General features: G+C 37.5%; 2 protein-coding genes across 2 annotated transcripts; one reads left to right on the forward strand and one right to left on the reverse strand.

The window, feature by feature from the left end:
• Positions 1-541: 541 nt before the first annotated feature.
• On the reverse strand, positions 542-7082 carry LOC137725585 (vacuolar protein sorting-associated protein 45 homolog). Its single transcript, XM_068464319.1, has 13 exons — positions 6887-7082; positions 6573-6774; positions 6389-6468; positions 5335-5562; positions 4985-5110; positions 4776-4856; positions 4545-4686; positions 4257-4435; positions 3236-3391; positions 2790-2897; positions 2587-2708; positions 1527-1658; positions 542-1035 (listed from the first exon to the last, which is right to left on the reverse strand). Exons 1-13 carry the CDS (start codon positions 6974-6976, stop codon positions 978-980), a joined length of 1704 nt encoding a protein of 567 aa, XP_068320420.1. The 5' UTR covers positions 6977-7082; the 3' UTR covers positions 542-977.
• Positions 7083-8803: 1721 nt separating this feature from the next.
• Positions 8804-13066, forward strand: LOC137726083 (putative UDP-glucuronate:xylan alpha-glucuronosyltransferase 3). The gene is made up of 4 exons (XM_068464947.1): positions 8804-9138; positions 9746-9913; positions 10200-10837; positions 11756-13066. Exons 1-4 carry the CDS (start codon positions 9080-9082, stop codon positions 12784-12786), a joined length of 1896 nt encoding a protein of 631 aa, XP_068321048.1. The 5' UTR covers positions 8804-9079; the 3' UTR covers positions 12787-13066.
• The last annotated feature ends 2023 nt before the right edge of the window (positions 13067-15089 follow it).

Genomic DNA, 15089 nt, shown 5'->3' on the forward strand with positions numbered 1-15089 from the left:
TTTACACTTGTATAGTTACTTTATCAATGTTACTTAGGTTTTCACCTTCTTTGTAGTGAGAGGTTGAAATTTATGTTGTGACCGAAGTGGGATAACCAAAAACTTCATGGGGCAAACATGCGACAAACCCAATAATCTACAATGAAGAAGCTATACACATTACACACAAGTATTTATGCATCCGTTTGAGGTCCTATATGTAATGTTTCATTAGTTAAGTTCTATAATGATGTAAGATGATAGTCTCATTCTCCTAGACCATGGTTTCAATCTTAACCAATTCAAGAAATTTGTGGTCGCTCACTATCGATGATGCATACAGTACAACAACAAAAGTTAAATAACCATCTACCATTGAATTAAGATCGAATGGTAGATGACCAAAACTTTCTTGGATCATGGGGTCCACATAACCCTAACGGGTCTAATGGGAAGGCAAAACACTCATTTTCTCTCGTGCATCTCTCTTGAAGAGTAGAATAGCGTTGTATCAAAAAACAAAAACGTCTCAACAAAAGCCGAACTTGCAACAAGAAGCCAATACAGTAAATCTATACTCTGTTTCTCACAATATCACAAGTACTTGCATGAATACAAGCTATATGTATAAAAGAAAAGGAGAGATTTAGGTATTGACATGTTTTTACCAAGGCATAGAAGTACATGTTATGTTAGTTAAGCTCTAGGGATATCTGGCTTGGTTAGCAGAAAAAAATGGTTCTTCTCGGAGGGAGGGTCTGAACTGCTATAGATCTTAGCCTCCAAATTTATGGGATACGTCTTCCCTTCAGTTCTAACTCCGACAAAATGGTAAACAAAAGGACGTCCCGCAGTAACAGAGGGTTGATTCGGATGATCCCCCAAGCACGTGTAGCAATTTTTGATATTACAGCAAGTGAAAAACAGAACACCCATACACATCCACAACCACTTATCCACATCGCTATTCAAATGCTAGGTATACAAGAAACCAACACTCAGATGGCATTGCTAGTACGAGCTATTCTCTGAGCTTCTTCCAAGTCCTTCAAGAACCTGCATTTTCCAGCGAAGGAATAATTGAAGCGGGACACCTTATTTTAGACAATTTCCATAAGCTAAAGTAACTAACTAGAATACCCTCCAATTTCAACAGATAATGCAAAACCTCCAAAGAAAAAGTATTAATATTTGTTCCAAAATCACTTAAGCAACTATCTACTCATCACAATCTCCCATTGTCCATAATTGGTTAGGTGTAAGTGGATGCTTATTTATCACGTTCTTGAAAACTTCTAGGAACTCAAATTGTAGATGATTTGGACCAATACAAACTAGTAGTGCAACCCGAAATAACCCAAAGAACTGAATATTTATCATGCCAAAAACTCTCAAACTTGCATCCAACACAAGAAAGAAGTGGTATCAAGTTGGACCACTAAAATACCGTGTTTGAGATCCAAGCATTAGGTGCAGCTAGTACAGCAATGTAAACTTCTTTTTCACTTATAATGCAAGTATTTTGGCAAAGATGACCTGAAACATACCTTTTAGAATTGAGAATCACAGAACCACCAAGTATAAAACGAATTCCAGTATTCATAGCATTTTGTAAAGCTACACAACGAGACTCCTCGTATGTTGTCCCCCCAACAATGAAAATGACCACTTCTTGAGGCCTGCAGAAAGATAGGAGCCATAATTCAAAACAATGAATCAAAATATAGTATTTTTCTATATTCACACCATCATATTATAACTTTAACAAGATGATGAAGAGGCTATCATGAATTTCAAAGATTTATGCTAGGCTGTGGGTCCTTATAGAAAACCAGACAAGATAAAGTGGGATAGACAGAAACAAGGTCAGGCAACTTGAGAGGAAGGGAAAAAGGATGACAAAGCAGCTGGTAATTAAAAACAGGAAGGTCTTATATCCAAGTCATTTGAGATGTCTAGGGAAAACCAGCAAGAAACCTGGACACTACACACGGTGTCTGAAATTATGAAAACTGTGAACCGTGAAGCATTCATGAAAACCAGTGATTAAGTTTAAGGTCCTTTAGATGGCCATCCTGCCTACAGGTCGAGGTAGTATGGCTTCAATGCCCTCCTAACTTGTCCACAAGCATTGATTTCTATGTATCTGACCAGTGAGCTCAACATTGAATAATGAACTGTCAATAAGCTCTAGGTTTGTATAAAGAAGCACCCAAGAAATGGGCGGCAGAATGCATAGCATACAGGTTTCAGAGCGCAGGAGCTTCATTTCAACGTTCCTCGAGTTTAAATGTTGGAGATACGAAATTCCAAAAATTAGTAAAATCCTCTAATCTAAAACACATAATATTCAAAGGTTGGAGACATGTGGGTAGCATCAATTGAGCACATCTACATCGTACATGTATTAAAACATGGGCTAAAAGTTTGACATTCCCATCATATTTGTGATCAAATTAAGTACATTCAGATGGCTTTGAGCTTGTAACAAACAATTGCTATGAATGAAACAACACCATCACCTAGCTGCAGCTACATTATAACTTAAAAGTGATTTCCTAGGGAAATTGCTTTAAAATGAAATAGAATAAGACTTCAGAGACCAACCTGCCCTGCTGGAAATGATTTCCCACAAATGGGTAATCCACATCTCTCAGCCGTCCCTTGGTAATGCTTTCCATAGTTTGGAAGAGAAGAGGCTGGTGTTGTGTGTACACATTCTCAACCCCCTACAGCACATAATATATTATCTATAAGCTTGTAAAGCATACCCTACAATATGCACAGAGTATAAACTTTCCCAAACAAACCTTCAGCCCACGAGCCATGTTACGTGCGATGTTTAAGAAATCTCGATTTCCATAAAGATCCCCAGTTCGTTTATCCACACCCGCTTGCTTCAAGAGAAACTGGACAAGCTGTAATTCCACAATAGACAAGTTATTAAACCGTGAAATTACTCTAGTAGCTAAAATAAAGGTATATTAGAAGCTTAGGGTCTAATTGCTGCTCAGATTGAGCTTCCAAAAGATGGTCAATCTCCAGAACATTGGACAAGCATAACTAAAATTACACATCACCACCATCGATTATCTCAATGAAAGTATCTTTTGAAATACCAAAAGTGTCAGGCTTTAGGAATGGAAAATTCCCACTTAAAAACAGATATGTGATCCCCTTCCTCCCAAAGAAAAATGAAGGAAAAAAGTACATGAGGGTGAAAGAATCCAAACCAGGATGCTATTGGTTATATTACCCCAGGTTTGTACTTGGGAGACTTGGATGACAGTTTGTTAAATAACTGCATTAGTTGCACAGGACTCTCCTTCTCATAGCGTAAAGCATACAGCATGACAAGTCGTAGGCGGTCAATGTCAGATACACTTTCATTGTTTAATAGATTTGTCACCGCCTGCAATATACGTAAGAAAAAGAGATTGTTGTTTCTGACTTCGAATTCAAATTTCAATGACGGTTAAATAGTTGTTATCTCAAAGTCAATAACAGAACAAGTATATGGTAATGGTACAAAGCAACTAAAAATCAAATTCTCATATAACTTGCAACATGAATGGTAGATCTTGTGTCAACTTTATAGCAATAATTATTTTGTCCGGCTAAAAAGTAATTGTACATTAATTTCAAGGAACTCCACCCTTTCAGACATGGAACAAGTTCCTTTGCATTTAGAGAGAACGTGTGTGGTCATCCAATCATGAGTGGAAGGTTTACAAGTTGTCATGGAGTATGCATGTCATTTTTCCATGGTAGATGCTCTCATTGGAGGGAAATCAAAGTTAATAAATAACTTCAACCCTGTGATAAAACATTTACCCTGAGCCCTTACTGCACCTTCTCTTTTTTGTACTTAAGAAAAGCCTTAAATCTATCTGAAATGCAAATGATAATAAATTTTCTCTCTCAATTGCATTAATTTCAAAACTCTTGACCATCACCAATAAGCAGGCACAACTATTTAAAAAAGTATAGACATGTTCGTTGCTCCTCATATGACTAGACCCTCTACACACCCAGCATGCACAAGCTTGGTAAAAAACAAATGGGACAAACACATTTGAAAGTTCTACTAAAACAACAAAATTATAAAATAATAAGTCCTCCCTTATAGGTAGTTAGGATATGTAGAAAAGAGACAAAAATGTAATTGTAGACTTGTAGTGGGATAATAGAGAGGAATAAAAAGGGGAGAGAGAATGTAGCTGAAGTGGTTTCAGTTTCATTTAATTATTTGAGAAATATGTTGTTTTAGTTAGTACCTCAAAAGCTGCCACCTGCCCACCGTTGCAAGCCAACTCCTGTTCTGTCTGTGACACTACCATAAGTTTTCGCTCTTCAACTAGCTTACTCATTTCTGTTACCAGTGCCACATGCTTTGAAACATTTCCATGCATCTTTCTGTAATCAGGGTAATTGTCAACAAACTTGGCCATGTCCTCTGCAATAATGAACGTACACATTTGGTTATCAACGACTAATCCCTGAGCGGCAATAGTTAGTAACTACAAGTCAAGAATCTCAAATTTTCAGTTTTGCATCCTACGAACCTATCGTCTGAATGTTCTGGTTACTTTTAGAAATTTGCTGAAATTCATCAACCAACTGCTTGATGTTCATCCCAATATCACCAAAGTTCTCATACATGTTCTTTTTGAAAAAAGCATCTTGCTCTGATGACAGCACAACCTCCTATGAGCATCCATACAGATATAAATTTGTTTAGCAAGAAAATTACAAAACACAGATATGTACAGTACTGAGAGAAAATACAACTCAACCTCTTGATCCTTTGGAAATTTTCCAATGTTTCTTAAGTCGACTTTGTTGTCTTGAATACCAATCAATTCGTGAACCATGGCCTGAAAGTAATTTAATCAATGAGCTCGATTTATATTTCAGGTGTTTTTTTATCCCAGTGTAATTTAAAAGATAAGCATACATGAGCCATTTGCACATATGTAGTAAAAGTTAACAACGACACAATTACCTGATAGGTCCACTGATTCAGCAACGGGGTCACAGGATCATCCCTCCTATCAATTACCAGCAACAACGGAGAAATTTCTGTTCGTCTGAAATCAAAAAGTCCACTTTCCTGCTGGTACATCAGCTTCTGTTACATGCCCAAAATACAATATCAGTTTCCCTGTGCAAACTTTCATGGCGAGAGTCTCCAGGCTGTAAAATCCCCTTTATATGACATGTGACATGCATAAAAAGTTGAGCTTATAGAAAATGACAAACGGGAGAATACAAAACCCTAACAAAGTTCACATTCAAAATAGTATCAATACAAGCCCACATACAAAACTATTTGGAACACATGATTATACTTACTGCTGTTTCCTGCGCAATCCTTTTAGCAATATCAGATGTTCTCTGATAACGAATAACTGGTCTTCGTTTTAATGCCAAAAAAACAGCTGCAATTCCATCAACTACTCGATCACAGAAGCACTGTAAATTTGAATGATCTACAACTGCTGGGAGCATATACATGTGATTTGATGGCATATTCAAAGTGAAATGGTAAGGATCAGTTGCAACGAAGTCTGCATAGAACTCCTGCAAGACCATGATAAACCTAATATGAAGAGTAAGAAAATAAACCCATATTTGAAGTATCATGACGAATTTGTTGCTGTTAAGTTTAATATTAGAATGGCTATGTTACACAATTTTATATTTTTTTCTTTTCTAAAATGAAAACTTCACTGCAAATTTGATCTGTCTAGTCGTGCATTAGAGCGAGGTTTATAATGATTAGTTTTCGGTTGAGGCTATCTCATCAGTTCTTCAAAAGAAACAAGGATTTAACAGAAAAGTAAAACGGATTCCAACTTGAATAAAAACAATATATTTCGCATCAACTTCCTTACAAAGTGAGTAAAAGAAAAAATATGCTTCCTCATAATATATAATAAGCTTGCTGGAGATTAAGGTCCCGTTCTCTTGGAGACCTAGTGACCAAGAGTCCCAATCTCTTGGCGACCTAGTGACCAAGGATTCATGGTCGCCAACCTTGGATTTGATATTAAAGGTTGAGATTAAAACACTAAAATCACATTCATTTAAGTTGAGATTAAGGCATAAAAAAAAACAAATTGATTATTTCTCCACCCTTGATATCAAATCAAAGGGTGAGTGAACATGCATTCCTTGGTCACTAAGGAAAGTGACCAAGAGAACATTTCTTCCTTAGTGACCAAGCAAACATTTTTGCCTGTCACAAACTTACTACTTATGAATCTATGATGTATTTCTCGAATTGCAGGCATCCCAAATAAAACTGGAGTCCAAATTTAGTTAGCAATTTACATTACTACATACATAAATTTTCAGATAACCCGAACAAATGATCAAGAAAGCATTTGAGTGAATGATGAATTACCTGAAGCTGCTGCACAACTTCATGTTCATCTGAATCAGCTAAAATATGAATCTGGGTATCCTTCAATATGTTGGAGAAAACTGCAAATTCCAGTATTGCATGAGAAATGAGCTCCAAATATCATCTGGGTATCCTCCAAACACACTCCACAACCAAATTAACATGAAGAAACATCAAAACTTACAGAGGTGATACTCCCCAAATCGAGGAGAAACCAAGTGCCGGCGCAAAAACTGTATGTTCTCTGAAGTGGGTGCAAGAAAGTAAACGGCTTTGAGATGCGACATGGATTCTCTGGACTTGGAAATGGAGTCAACCAATTCCACCAAAAACACTTCTTTCTGCAAAAGCTCGGATTGCGAATACGCCACGCTCACTATACTAACCTGCGCCACATTCAATTACCCAAAACAACAACAACCCATTATTTACTCGATCAAAATTGCTCCAGAAATTCGTGAAAATTTGAAAGTTTTCTAGAGTTGAAAGGGTTGTTACCGTGTGGGAATCGAGGATGAGAACCTTCATGCCCGAGATGTCCTGCAACATCCGGTTTAAGTAATCCCGTACGGCCGTGACCAGCACCATTTTCAAGCTACGATCTGATGCGGATGATTGTGATGATGATATGTTCAATTGTGTATAAGAAAAGAGAAATTTGCAGATCTACAAAGACCCGAGGGGAAAGGAAGAACAAGTGAAGAAATGGTCCCTAAAACGCACCGTTTTGATCTTCATTTACTTTCTTTTTCAACTTTAACTAATCTACTTAATCTACGAACTAATGTTATTTCTCATTTTGTTAGTAAAAGGTCTAAAATTCGGCTCTCATAAATGATGATTAGACTCCACTGAGTAAGCACATCCACTTTACTTTATAGTTGCAAGCTACCTATTATCATCGATCAGCAACATTCTCTCACAATAACTTGATGAGATTTTTGTACGATAATTTAGTGACGCCATGGCTTTGCCTTTGACGCTTTCACCTTGTTGTTTAGTACAGTAATAAGCAGAAATGCGAAACCTCCACCTCGGAACTTACCATTTGCCTTCATGTTGAGGTTGAATTACGTGGTATAAACATACTAGTATGGATCCTAGGGAATCACGAACCAAGGTAGGAATCTCACAAGCCAATTGTCTTAATTTACATAAACTCTCACCTTAATTAGAGGGAGAGTATTGAACACAAACATCTTGCCGATTGGAGTGCATGTTCTTCGTATAGCATTCAGACCGAATGACTACATGAAATTACATGAGTACGAATTTTCTATGATTGACTTATTTTGTGGCTTTTTATGTAAAGTATTTCTCTTGTGTTTTGAGAATAATTAGGTACGTAAAATAATTAAGTGTTAACTAAATTTTTAGTATTGTTTTGAGTGGAAAATGCAGTGTCACAATGTTTGATTAACTTGATGTAAAACTATATTAACTGTTTATAATAACTAAAATGAATATGATGCTCAAAGTTTAATATACTAAACAGTTTAGTGGTGGTAGTCGCAATGGTACTGGATGCTCAATGGGGGTAGTGGATGGTCGATGGTGGTTGTAATGGAAATGGTGATGGTGAAGATGGTCACAGTGCTCATTGATGAGGTGATGGTGGTAATGGCAGGAAGGGTAGGGGTGTGGTGGTGGGTGTAGAGGTAACAATAGTGGTGGAGATGGTGGTGTTGCGGGTGGAGGTTGCTAGTGGTGGTGGTGCATGTGGAAACGGTAACGGTGGTGGTAGGATGGTTGGTGAGGCAATGATGGCAACGGTGGTGATTGTGAGAGCTTGGTGGTGGGGGTGTTGCTGGCGATGGTGTTGTGCGGCCGATAGTAATGGTGGTACATGTGGTGGTTTTTACTTTGTGAACCAATACGTCTATTTCTACACTGAATCAATTTTTGATATAGATTTTGTCATATTTTATCATCTCATTTTTATAAGTTGGAGATACATGAATATAACTTAGATGTGCAAAATAAAGTTACACACGAAAAGGATAATTTCATTTTTGAACATTAATGATGATATTGAAGAAATTAATAAAGGGGTAGATTCTTTCCTATTCTATTCTCCTCCCTTTCTCTCGTCACCTCTTACACTTTTTACTTTGACTTCCTCTTTTTTTAACAACATTAATATAACATTTTTAACGTAACTTAATTACGATGGCTCAAATAGAAAAAGAAAGAATAGAATCTAACTGCATTAGAAAAAACCTCCATTCGGCTTTCTGTAGATGCAACTTTTAAAAGTAAGTGAGAAGTTGCTTTTGTGTTAATTATTAACAAAAATGGGTGAAGCAGTTGAGAAATAATCAAAGGATGAATGGAAGACTTTCTACGAATGGTTCTGGCATGACTGACATGTATTGTGTATACGATATTTGACCCAAAATAAAAAACAAGAAAATTCATATTCTATTAACTTGTTTTCTGACTCCCCGTTTTCTTACACTGCAACTGCTTTCACCTGTCTTCTTCTTTACCTTCCTTCCTTGGTCACTCACAGATCATAGATTCCCAACGACTTTTTCTTCACAACAAATTGGAATCATTTTCCTGGAATTTGTGTCTTTGCGGTTTTTAAATTTTTGTAGGAGAATAGTCCCAATTGTTTGGTGTGTTGATCCTTTTGAGCAACAGCATAGAGAGACTCCCATCCATGTTTGTTCTACTGAATCAGTAACCATGAGAGCTTCCTCCCCAACTCCCATTGAGCACCGACACCGCCTTTCTGCTTCTGCCAGGTCTCTCTCTCTCTCTTTACTGTGATTTGCATTCGTTTTGCCGACGGTGTTTGATTCTTAGTTTTCACACTCGGAAAAATAAGCATGTAGGAAAGCCCTCACCTGAATTTCTCAAATTTTGGGTCATGATTCGTTTATTTTGATGAACAGCGGGTCCCGAACCAATTATTATTCTGGTGAGAATTTGAACGTGTCTTGATTAATTGACGAGTTATGGTAATGATTAGGCTACACTTTACTCAACTGTTTGAAAAGGGTTTGGCAACATCATTAGCAACATTTCTGAATTGTACGGCGTATTCTTGGTCAATGGGCATCGTGCAAGCGGTTTCGCTATCGGATTTTAATGGGGCTGTAGAACATTCATTATTTATACATGTGCTGTTTTAACATATCAGTGAGCAGTGCATTCCCAACGATCGATTTGATTGCCTAACAATCGATTGTATTGCTGGGTGGAACTTGTTTCCAATGGCGTTCGCTTATTTACTGCTCGATCTAGTTGTTATGCATTCCGTTTATTGCCCTTTGCACTTTTTTTAACTTGCCATTCACACATGTGCTCATGTATGTAGTTGCCAATCCCTTTTTTTTTTTTTTTTTTCAGTGAAGACTGTAACAGAAGAAGGCCCCAGAGGAACAAGGATTTTAAAGATAGGAACTTGAAGCCCACCTTGAAGCTTGTGTTGGCTGTTATCATACTGGGGACTTTTCTCACACTCTTCTTCTCTCCTGGTGTTCATCATTCAGATCATCAATCCCGTTCCGTATCTAAGTACGTCCCTATTGGCTGATTACCTTGCTTTTACTTATTAGTTATGTTATTAGTTTACTCTTTGTTACTTTCTTGCTTAAATGGAAAGTTCTTTGGCGTTAGGTTTTCGAATAATTTTCCCCACCTGGGAAAATATGTTGTCAGCGCATCCCTCTTTGTTTGGAATTGGAAAAGTCGTATTTTCAGTTTTCAGGCAAATGGGAATTGGTCTTTTTTTGTTTTTTTTTTTTTTGCTTTGCTCTCTCTGCCGTGGAGATTTTTTGTAACAAAAGTTTATTGCCTGCAGCCCAAATTCTGATGAAAGGTTGACAAAAAAGAGTGTTGCTCAAGATTTATGTTATGTATCATCTGTAGAAACTAACTGGGATGAAATTTCTGATGCTATTGAAAATCTGACGGACAAAAAGGATTATCAGGGAATTGGCCTGTTAAACTTTAATGACAATGAGATTGACCATTGGAAGGAGCTGTTGCCAGATTGTGAGCATGTTGTCCTACGCCTCAACCATGCGTCAAAAAACATAACATGGGAAACCCTGTACCCTGAATGGATAGATGAAGAGGAAGACTTTGAAGTTCCTACTTGTCCCTCTCTACCAAAACTTCAAATTCCTGGCAAACCTCGGCTTGATCTGATTGCTGTCAAGCTTCCCTGCAACAAGTCAGACAGCTGGTCAAGAGATGTGGCTCGGTTGCACTTGCAGCTTGAAGCAGCAAGGCTGGCTGCAGCTTCCAAAGGGTATCACCCAGTGCATGTGCTTTTGGTGACGGACTGCTTTCCAATCCCAAATTTGTTCACTTGCAAAGAGCTAGTCAGACGGGAAGGGAATGTTTGGCTTTATGAACCAAAACTGAACACATTGAGAGATAAACTGCAGCTCCCTGTAGGGTCATGTGAACTGTCAGTTCCTCTCACGGCTAAAGGTCAGATTTAAACTAGTGTCTCTCTTTTTTCAATGAAAATTTGTTTTTGTGCACTGAAAGCTGCTAGTCTGCCTCTCTTTATTTACTCTTTCTTTCTGTTTTCCTTTTATTGTTCAAATTTCACTGTCTTGGAATCCTTTATAATGCAGAGTTCAGTTCACTCAATAAATGATATTTACATTTTTGTATGTTATAGCTGGGCATTGTAGAATTCAATTGGTAGTCGTTTTAAAAAAACTTGAGTTGTTTCTGTGGAGCTTAATTTGAGGTGTAAGTAGTGAGTCTAGTGACCCACACCAAGGAGACAATATCGCTTATGTAAATTATGAATTAGATAGGTAGTGGTCATCCCCACACCAAATGAACATGCACTCTTGAAACAAGTAGTGTATTCATATAGTTCCACCAGACCAGGGCAGATATCACGATAACAATGGTTTAGATTTTTTTGAGTTTTATTAGTCAAACTTTTTTTCGGGTCAAGTACACCTGGTCCATCCAGATGTACATGCATGATGCAAATGCTTGACATCCTTCAGTGCCACTGATTTTAGCGTCTGGTTCATCCTGTGGTCAAAGTGATCAAATTGCTCATGATTTATGATGCTCAAAATTGTCATGCAACTGAAAACCCTGTATATATGTATGAATGTGTATACCACCTTATGTATCATGTACTTAGGAGATCTGCTACATCAGTGATTGATGTTAATGCTGACCACCTGCTAGCCTTAACGTTAGTTGTTGAAGAAATTTGTGAATATCTTTTTATATTTTTACTCTTAATTGTTAAATCTAAACTCCATTTGTAACTCATATGTGGTAGGTTCAGTGACTTTGGTTGCATCCTTTAAGAAAACTACTATAAGGCATGGGTACTTTTGATATTTAACTGATGAACTAAATAATTGCACGCAGAAAGCTTTTACTCAGAAAGAGCCCACCGAGAAGCATATGCAACAATCATACATTCTGCCCATGTATATGTTTGTGGAGCCATTGCTGCAGCTCAGAGTATCCGTATGTCTGGTTCAACGCGAGATCTTGTAATACTTGTTGATGAAACAATCAGTGAGTATCATCGTGGAGGATTGGCAGCTGCTGGGTGGAAGGTTCACACGATCCAAAGAATCAGGAACCCTAAAGCTGAACCAGAAGCATACAATGAATGGAACTACAGCAAATTCCGTCTTTGGCAGTTAACTGATTATGACAAGATTATTTTCATTGATGCTGACATGCTTATACTTAGGAACATTGACTTCCTGTTTGAGATGCCAGAAATATCAGCGACGGGAAATAATGCTACTCTGTTCAACTCCGGTGTGATGGTTATCGAACCATCAAATTGTACATTCCAGCTGCTCATGGATCATATAGATGAAATCGTCTCCTACAATGGTGGAGACCAGGGTTATTTGAATGAGGTATTTACATGGTGGCACAGGATTCCAAAACATATGAACTTCTTGAAACATTTCTGGGAAGGTGATGAGCCAGAGAAAAAGGAGAGGAAAACTCACCTCTTTGCAGCTGAACCTCCAATCCTCTACGTCCTCCATTACCTGGGAAATAAACCATGGCTTTGCTTCCGTGACTATGACTGCAATTGGAATGTGGACTTTCTGCAGGAGTTTGCCAGTAATGTCGCACATAGAAGGTGGTGGAAAGTGCATGATGCTATGCCGCAAAACTTGCAAAAGTTCTGTTTGCTTCGGTCCAAGCAGAAGGCAGCACTTGAGTGGGATCGGAGACAAGCTGAAAAAGCAAATTACAGTGATGGTCACTGGAAAATTAAGATAAAAGACAAGCGTTTAAAAACATGCTTCGAGGATTTCTGCTTCTGGGAGAGCATGTTATGGCACTGGGGTGAAAAGAATTGGACCGATAATGCTACTGCTACTCTGTCACCACCTGCACATACAACTGCATCCGTCTCTTCTTCGTGACTTGTTTCGCGTCACATTTTCATACTTCATACCGAGGACACAAATCAAAACATGGTGCATGCTTACAAAGGCGCGAAAGAAAAGTTTATCTCCTTAAAATTCAGTTAGCATCTAGTTCAACAACTTCCTTGTAATTCATTTTATAGTCATTATTCCTAATACATCATACACCCATTTTCGCATCAAGGTTGCATAGATTTGTGTATTTTTAATGTTTTTTTTATTCTTTTTGAGGCTGCATGCCATGATGTCTTGATTTCTAGTCCCCTCAAAAGTGGCATTTTTTATGTTGGCTGGTGTCTTTTTTTTTGCGTCTGGATATCCAGGTAGATTTGGTTGCTTTTACTTGGTCTTACTGTTCCTGGATTCTGGGGTGAAGTATTTCCACCATTATCATATCTGATTTTTACAAAACCTAATACAAACTGCCATTTTATTGGTGTTGCTAGACTAGGAAATAGACGATTCAATAGCTGCAAGAGAAAATTGGAGCAATGGTCCTTGAACTTTGGTCCAATTAAAACATTGGTTCCAAACCTAAAAATCAGTGACTGTTGGTCCCTGTTTTAATGTGGAGTAATAATCTTTTTGGCTAACTTCGTAAAAAGTTTCATCCAAAATAAAGGGTTTAGAAGGGACAAAAAATAGATGGAAGTTTTAACGGAGTTAGTCAAAATGACTATTGCTCTACATTATAACACGTTCAGGGACTAAAACTCACGAATTTTTAGTTCAGGGACCAAAGCTCCAATAGGACTAAAGTTCAAGGACCATCCTCCAATTATCTCTTCATGCAACGGTGTTGTAGTCCAATTGGTTAAGAACATTCTCTTTTGCCCTCAAGATTCTAAGTTCGAAACCTCCTCTCCCTCCATATCGCTTGTATATATAAAAAAATCATTAGGTCTATATATCATAGACTCTTTAACATTGAAAATAATGTGGTATCGTCCGACTCATAGGAAAACTTCAAAAGCTTCAAATCATAGCTCTGCCCCTGAATTTAACCTAAGAATTTCTCCATATGATGGGTGTGTTTTGACCTACCCAAAAATATTTCTCTGTTTGAAGGGAGTTGTTGATGAATGAAAAGTTTGCCATAATTCATTCTTGAAAATCATATGGTTTTTAAAACTTGTTTTTTTGAACATTTCATAACTTTCTTGACCACAATCATATATGGATCACCTACTACACTAAATAATTGATATAAATGAAAATAAAGGACAATGCTTGCTTGTTTTGGTTGAGATGTCGTTATTTAGTTAACATAAAACATATACCAAACACAGGTCATTACCAAGAATGGGTGAGAGTGGTTAGGTTCAAGTCATCTAATCCCACTACTAGTTAACATAAATAAACCCTATACCAAAGAAAGCTTATAAACATAATTGAGTGTTAAGTGTATCACATCACTATCACCTTTGTTTTTTATTTTTGGAAACACTCATTTTAAGGAGAGATTTCTCAACGTGCCGGAATACAAGCACATATGTTATATGCATTATACAAGTGCGGTGATACTTGAAAAGAGAAGGAAAAAAAAAAAAAAAAAACTTGCCTCTACTTGTATAGTAATATGTGGAGTACCATCCGGTATTTCGGTTACATTGAAAGTCTTTAACCAGCCCTTAGTTACTGAGGTCTTAAATAGTCTAATAATATTTTTCTTTCCTTTAAAAAGGGTCGCCGCAGCAATCCACCCTTTTTAGGGCCGAGAAGACTCACAGATGCATTTTAGTCTCTCCTACCACCATCGTGTAGGTTTTGGCACCTCTCTAGCTATTACTCCAATAGGTAGGGCTATTTTGGCCAATCACTTATTTGGTGGGGAGAAACTAATCCAATTTGAAGTTGTTGATGTTTATATCGGTCAATCATAGAAGAAATTTTTTGATTCATTTCATTTTGATCAAGCTTCCTTCCTATTAATCTAGAAGTTGTTTTTAGATACAAGGAAATGGTTCAATTCCAGAGCCAAGATTTGTAGTTCTCGAACGAGCAATTGAAAGGATTCTGGAGCATTATCGGGTTTAGGTATTGTTCCTCTAATAATTGTAGTACCAATTACTTCTTGGCGAGCTCTAATATGATCAAATTTATAAGTAAACATCTTTTGTAAAATATGAGCAACACCAAATCCCTCTAGAACCCAAACTTCCATTCTCCTAGCCGTTGTGCCGATTGATTGGCCCTTCCTCTAAGGGGTTGCTATGTAACAAGTGCATAATGTCCACTGGAACGTCCATGTATTTATCAACTTGATGAATTAATTTCAAGATATAAGGCTTTCCTATTAT

This window comes from Pyrus communis, chromosome 2, assembly GCF_963583255.1.
Source record: "Pyrus communis chromosome 2, drPyrComm1.1, whole genome shotgun sequence".
Taxonomy (NCBI): domain Eukaryota; kingdom Viridiplantae; phylum Streptophyta; class Magnoliopsida; order Rosales; family Rosaceae; genus Pyrus; species Pyrus communis.